Raw genomic sequence first — 7,543 nt, 5'->3', positions numbered from 1 at the left:
GGGGGGGGGGGCAAAGAGTTACTGTTTTGGGTGGTAGCCATTGAACCGCAGCCATCGGAACCGCCCAATAAACAGCACCAGAAGTAACCCAGCTCCACTGGGTCGCTTTCGTCGAAAGATGCGAATGCGGTTTGGCTCGTTGGAAAACTTCGCATAAGCGAATAGACTCCATGGAAAGCGTTAATAATTACGAATAAAATTATGAAATACAGATTTTGGGAATCGGAAATTGAGTCCTTGGAAACTAGATTGTCTGTTTTGTGTAGAGGGTGCAGCCAAAGTGCAGCCAAATAACACACAGTGGAGGCACTTTCCTGGGCGAAGAGTGAATAAACTGGCAGTGGAAACGGGCCAGTTGGAACAGGATCAGGCAGAATGCAATGTGGAATAGGAATAGGTGTAGCATCAGGACTAGTTATATAAGCAGGATAGAGTTGGACAGGAGCTGGAGAGTGAGAGTGAGAGAAGGCAGACGGCAGACGTTTATCCTTTTTGGTCGGGCAGACACAGGCCCAGGCCCAGGCCCATGGCATGCAAATCGATTGATGTTGATTAGCATAAATTGTCTGGACCGCACTGTGCAATGAATAATTTCGGTGACGCTGCCATGCCACGCCCCCTGCATGCTGCACAAGCTCGTGTGTGTGTTGGCCAACAGTGCTGGGGCTGGGGCATGGTCTGTGCTTTGTGCACTGGTTGCAACTTTCGCCATAATGCAATTTTGTTTTGCTTAATTTGATAGGCGTTGTCAGCTGCCGTCTGCCGTCTGCCGGCTGCTGAGCTGGCAGTCTGACGGTTGGGTTATTCTGATAGGAGCACAACAATGGTGAACGCGCTAGTGGTACCATCTGGGCAGCAGGAGTGACAGGAAGGCAGGCAGGCTGGCTCGGCAGGCGTTGCAGTGGTCTGGCTGATTGGACGTGTTTGGAGTGTTTGCTGCGGCCTGATGTGAGAGACGCAGCCCAGGCAGGACATGCGGATGCGTGGCCATTGTTGCTCGCATCCACAGCCTGTTATGCGGTGCGTACAAACCCTGATCCCGATCCCCATTAAAGTGTTGTACAAACAATGTTCAGGAGCAGATACTGCAACAGTTCCTCAATTCTTACCTCAATAGCGTAGAGCAATGAGCTCAGAGCTGTGGTGTGAGAGCTGCTGTAAATACTACAGAGAATGCACATGTAGATGCCGCATACTGTGGCGATATGAGTCACCATCAAGTTGTGATGGAAGTCGTTCCCCTTGTCAGCGGCCACCCTGACCAATTGTCATAGCATACTACTTCTCTGAGATTTGTTCTTCCAACTAACAAGACACACACCCAACCATGTGTGGGTGTGGGGCACACTTAGTGCGAATGTAGAACAAGCCCACTCTCGCCGTTCAGGAGCATGCGGTGCGATGCGAAGTTTTCCATTTCCCATTTAGCATTCCCCATTGAAACATCTTTAAGCAGGGAAACTTTTCTCATAACATGCGAGTGAGCACCCACATACTCGTGCTCGTACTCGTACAACAGGAGGAAGGCCGCACAACAATGGAGCTACAGAGATACAGATGTGGAAGGCACAGATGCAGAGAGGCGACAGGCGACAGGAACACTGGCACTGGCACTGGCACTGGCACACACACGCCCAGCGGCAAAATCTTATCAAACTGACATCATTTTCATTATGTTTTGCACTTGCACACAGCTTCGACTAATGGTAGAGCCAGGCTGTTGGATGTGTGTGCTTGGGCCCCCCCAAGATGCTAATGCGGCATCCGCTTGCACACTGTGTGCCAAATTATAGGCAATCCGTAGGGGGACTGCGAGTGGGAGTGGGAGTGGGAGTGAGCACAGCACGCGATACACACATGTGCCTGTGCGGAAAGGGATCTGGCGTAATCTGGCGGCCAATAACTGCAAATTAGATTAGTAACGCCCAACGGAGGGGTGGGCCCATCGTACGCTGACCATCTCCGCAGCTCAGCTTGAAGCAATCTTCTTCCCTCCAGCATTGCGTGTGGCGTTGATAAATCTCAACAGCGATTCGATGGACAACACAACATCTTGGCAGCTCCACTCAATTCCCAGCATGCCATACACTCGCGAGACGAAACTAATAAAAATCATAAAAACTTTTCCGCTTAGAGTCCGCTTATTACGTTGCGAATGCTGGATTGTTATTATTATTTGTGTGGTCAGCCAGAGGATCGATTTCATTCACACCAAGAAAGTTTAGCCAACTCGCAAATGATGTTAGAAACTTTCTGCAGACTGCAAAAAGATGCCTGCGATATGTGTGGGTGAATCCATTGGACACCAAATACTTACACTGCAACAGTTCGTGCTGCTTGGGATCCGTGGGATTGTTCCGCGTCTCTTTTTTCTGATTCATTTCACTTGAGATTTCGACGATCGATAGCGTCTCTTTGCTGTTTGCTTGTTTGTTGTGGCAGTTCAAGGTTTGAGGGACTTCCGCTGGCGACACATGAATGGTTATGAATGGAAATCGCTGACGACAGCGTCGCCATTAATGTCCAATACTCTACTCCTTGAATGCTGTGCAGTTTCTTGACTCGGTTGACCAGCCGGAAACGCCGCCCGGCCACTTACACGCATCGCCGGCCAGGGAATAGTCCGATCTGATGGCCTGATTGTGGTGGTTGGGTCTGGGATTGGCCATTACATTTCCCGCTAATCGTAAAATAAATTATTTTTCATGTGTGTGTGTGTGCGTGCGGACAGGATGCTCTCTCGCTCTCTCGCTCTCCGTCTCTCCGTTTGCCTGACTTGGAGTCATAATTCTTGCATCACTCCCCACTCATGCCTTCCAACTGTGCTGGTACGGGTGCCGTAGTGGGGCTTGGGCTGCCACAAAAGTTTCAGTTAATTGCACTGAAGGGTGCTCTGTGTGGACGAACTTTCTCCAGGCCAGGCCGGGCCACAACTGGCTTTAGCTGGCTTTAATTGTTGCCAGTCGCCCTCATTTGGAGCCGGGCCTAATCACTAGCGCCGGATTAGCCATAAGTTTGCTGCGCCAGTCACTGGCTGCTGCTGTCCAAGTGCTGGAATGTGTAGCGCTTGCCAACACTGTCAGTCATAATTAACACTGCCGCCACCCCACCCCCAGAAAATTCCAGTCTCTGTCTCCGCCTCCGAGTCCATCTCTGACATTGAGACAAAAAATACGTGAGTATCAAGCGAAATGGAAATGAAACAAAAGTTTCGCCACCCCGTCAGCATTGGGATTGGGACTTGCACGGGCACTGGGACTGGACTGGGACTGGCTCCAATCTGCAACTTAGACTCGACAGCTGCGCGGTTGGGAATTACCTGACAATGACAGTAAAGGATTTGATGGGGCAAAAGTAATTGGGAATTCGCCGCCAATTATGTTGCGGCCCTTTTTGGTGTGCAAAAGCTCGCTATATTCAGTGGCAGTGCCTGTAAGTGCCCATATACTCGCAGGATTATTTAATGTTCCCATTTTGGAATGCAACTCCCAAGCAGAATCACACTTGTCGTTTATGGCAAATTTCTACAGCGAAATAAATTAATTTGCGGATCTTAATTTGATGCTAGTATAAGCCTTGTGTAAGTCTTAGGATTATTGATTCTTGCTACTGGCTTACACTTTCACAGCAGCAGCGCAGAGAGCATAAATTGCGCTGAAATAACCCTGCCCTGTAGATCAGCGGCCGGCAGCGTCGTTGTCTCTGCACACATTTTGGGCAGTGCAGTCGGCACACGCACCGCGCAAGAGCTTCGAGTGGCTTCGGCCGCAGCGGCAGAGAAACAACTTCGTGTGACCCCATGCACAATTAATCGGCTGCCGCAGCGGCAGAGAAGCAAGAAACGTTTTTGGCTTCGTGTCTGTTGTCTGTGCATACGTAGAATACATGTGAGTGCCAGCGTGCCGAAACCGACTGCAGCTGAATACTTAGCTGTTGCGAGTTTTTGGGCAACTAATGGGCCTGCCCTCGCTGTGCGATTAATGCGATTGCACTCGAGAAGATTTCAATCAGGCTGCGGTTATTGTGTTATGCACTGTGCACCGACCACCCCCCAGTCAATGTGAAACTTCCTGCTATCTAAATTCCTTGCGACACGTGCCAGACACAACAACAGCAGCAGCAGCAGCAGCAGCATCAGCAGTAGCAGTGGCAAAGGACAATAACAATGATGGCCTTCCCCCCCGTCCCGTCTTCTTACTGGCTGCCCTATGCAAATTCTGAAGCGCCTGTCGCAGATCCTTTCTTGTGCCCGTGCCCATGTCGTCATCGTCATCGGCAGCGGGACAGCGGGACAGCGGGGGCATCGGGTAGAATCGTTCCCCCGCATTTGTACTTGATTACCCATACTTATCCGCTTACCCGCAGCATCCGCACCATCCGCAACAGAAACATCCGCAGCAGAAGCAGCAACAGCCAGAGAGGAGGATGTGGGATGTGAGATGTGGGATGGCCAACTTTAACTGCAAATCGATACTCGTCTGCCTGTCTGGCTGCCTACCCCCTGCCACCCTCCAGCCAGCCAGCCGTCTCGACAGCCCCTGTGACTGACTAACTGACTGTCTGGAGCAGATACTGTCTCGCATAATCAGGCGGAAACGACCATGACGATACCAACTAAAATCCGCAAGACAAATATGTTTCACTTTCTTTGTCAAAAAGTGCCCAAGGAAGATATTTCCTCCTTCCTTTTCCCCCATTTCTAGTACAGGGTAAAGCTGAGACGATTCCATCAACGATTGAGTTTGTTGCTGGCCAAACGAATCGAAATGGAAACCGCCAAGAAAGGTGACTGGGAGTGGGCCACAAAGGGCTTAAAGACGGAGACGAAACTTTTTGGGGCTCGACTGTGGACTAACTTTGGCTCACCGAAACACACACAGAGACAACGGAGAGAGTTCTTTAATTTACAATGGAGGTGAGAGACAAGCCATCTCCACCTCGCATCCATACATCTGAGAGGCAAGTGTCACTCCTCAATACAGGCAAAAACTTTCGATTTGAGTTTCAGGCAATAAACTTCTCCATTTCCCGTTTCCGTTTCGCTGGGTCTCCCCACTGGTAGGATGCTGACGAGGGGCTACAATCGACCGCCAAAGCGTAAGCTGATCCCCCAACTATTTAGCAACATCTTGCGGGTGATCGCCGATGCCGATCGTCCGCTGACACAGCAAGAGATCGTTGAGGGTGTGGCCGAGCGCCTGGATCGCTGCGACGAGGAGTTAAAGCGACAGATCACGGTCGCTCTCAACGATGCCCTCATCTACGGCTATCTGCGGATCAAGGACCATTGCTACTCGGTGGTCACCGATTGCCTGGACCCCAGCGAGCGGCGGGCCATGAGCAGCTCGGCGCCACAGCAGAAGACATCTAGAGACGGAACCTCGGGCACGCGGGTCCAGCGATCTGTCTCCGTACGCCTGGATACCAGCAGTCCGCATGCTTCAATCTCCTATGGAACAGCTGGAGCCTCGGACTCGGATGAACAACGGCTGCTCGAGCGGCGCTCAAGGGCTCAAGAGCCTGCCGAAGAGGGAGTAGAGCCGGGCACAGACACCGCTCCCACTTTCAGGCACAGGTTGCCGTCGAGCCAGAGCAGGAGACCCAGCGAATTGGAGTGATGCGTTCCCCCCAAAAAGTAGTGCAGAAATTATACATTAGAGCAACAATAGATAAACCATATGGAAGGTACACAAAAAGATCTTTTTATTCTTTGTGTGGTTCGAGTAAAACTGTTCGATTTTCGTGTAAATAAATAGCTTAAATTAATGATTATTGAATGAATATGACTGATAAGTTTGAAGTATAATTAAATGGTTTCTTTAAGTAATATTAAGCGAGCAGCGAGAATTCTTTGAGTGGCGTCCTTGACTCTCGCTCTTGTGATTGAGCCTTTGCTTTCTACTCACTGCTCTCTCGGTTTGCTGTCAGCTTTGTCGGTGGTCTTGCATAGATATTTGTACCATTAGCTAGTCTACAGAAATAATCTAGCTGTCCAGGTGTTTACATTCACAGCTTGACTTACCTATGACTTTTTGAAAGATGTTCACAAATGGAGACGTGGCAAGCGCATATTTTTCATTCCAACATTCACATCACACACACAACATCAGGACTCGTTTCGATCGCTCCCAAAATTCTTTACATCTTTAGAGTTTAATTTAACTTCAGCAGCATGTCGTCGAGCCGGAAATCTTTTCTTGGTCAAATTACCCAAATTCTTGTAGTTGGTGAGTGGTGCGCGTGGATCTCTTCGACCCATAATTTACTTCTGTCTTTCGGCTTTGCAGGATATACAGTCCGCTCGTATACGACGTACGAGGGCAGTTATCCCAACAGATATGAGCGCCGCACCAACTTCGGCCAGGAGCTGATGCGCTGGGTGCACAAGGCTGCCATTCGACGGGGCGAGCGAATGCTGGCCCGTGATCCGTCCCAGCGGAACAGGATCCTCAGCTGGATAATGCCAGCGCGTGCCTGCCCTGCCCCGCAGCCCAAGCAGCCAGAGAAGAAGGGGCATACAGCGATCTGACCCATTAAGCCAGAATAAATACTGAAGGAGGGCACGTAAATGTTGATTCTTTTTTCGGGGATATTCTGTAGGGGGTTGGGCGAATGGGAATAGTGATTGTGGGGGTGGAGCCAAGGCAGATGCTGCAATTAGGTAAATCATGGAATTCTTTGTAATTTGCCACATGCTGCAGGCAGCAGGGTTTCAGCTTCAGCTTCAGCTTTAGCTGGAGTTTCAGTTTCGGCTTTGGGCCAAAAGGATTCCACTGGCAGCAATGGCAAATTGCGTTCATGGATATGGCATTATGCTGGCTACCGGGCTTCCTGCTTCCATAGAAAACGGATGTACGATGTAGGATGCGGACAGGACAGACATGGCTTGGGGTTGCGACAACTTTCGGCAATGAACTTCAATGGTTCTCTGGCTTAACACATCCTGGAAGACCATCCTGTAGACAGGCGGCGGGCGACCGAGGAAGGCAAGCGTCAGGTGTCTGCCTGTCCCAGTTCTAAGGGGCGGGGTCGAGTCCTTCGGTTTCTGTGTGCATGCATGAGCATTTATAAAGCTGCTGCCTGGCATTGTCCTTGCTTAATTGTCTGCAAGGATAGCAGAAGGAGCTGAGGAGCAGGAGAAGCAGCAGAACTCCAAGCAGAAGCTGAAGCTGGAGACTCTCTGTGGAACTCTGGCATCCAGGTTGACAACAAGAAGTGCTGTCCTGTGGCTTCCACCACAACAGTTGCATAATTTCTGCAATTGTCTCTTCTCCTGCTAGAGCTCCTCGTCCCACTGCCACTCTGCCGCATGCCATAACTTGGACACCGCTTCGACTACACATGTTCGCATGTCCTGACAGCATGTCCTCCAGCCGCTCCACCAGCAACAGCAACTTCATTTGTGCCGCCCGGCAACTTGGCAAAACTTTCGACTGTAAATAATTGTCAGCCACTCCACTCGGTGGCTCGCTCTCTGCTAAAAGAAACTCAACCGCAAAAATGTTTTGCTGGCCCCCTCCCACTTCTCCTGCTCCCTCCTGCT

At 50.5% G+C, this 7,543-nt stretch overlaps 1 protein-coding gene across 1 annotated transcript; it reads left to right on the top strand.

Moving 5' to 3' along the window:
• Window positions 1–4,965: 4,965 nt before the first annotated feature.
• On the top strand, window positions 4,966–5,689 carry LOC117590692. Its single transcript, XM_034283592.1, has one exon. The coding sequence runs from the start codon at window positions 5,064–5,066 to the stop codon at window positions 5,616–5,618; it is 555 nt and encodes a 184-aa protein (XP_034139483.1). The 5' UTR covers window positions 4,966–5,063; the 3' UTR covers window positions 5,619–5,689.
• The last annotated feature ends 1,854 nt before the right edge of the window (window positions 5,690–7,543 follow it).

This window comes from Drosophila guanche, unplaced genomic scaffold (genome assembly GCF_900245975.1).
Source record: "Drosophila guanche unplaced genomic scaffold, DGUA_6, whole genome shotgun sequence".
NCBI classification, from domain to species: domain Eukaryota; kingdom Metazoa; phylum Arthropoda; class Insecta; order Diptera; family Drosophilidae; genus Drosophila; species Drosophila guanche.
This window is presented reverse-complemented; position numbering and strand designations above follow the sequence as displayed.

Coding starts and splice junctions, on each gene's coding strand:
- LOC117590692 (XM_034283592.1), top strand. CDS start 5,064: ATGCTGACGAGGGGCTACAATCGACCGCCAAAGCGTAAGCTGATCCCC.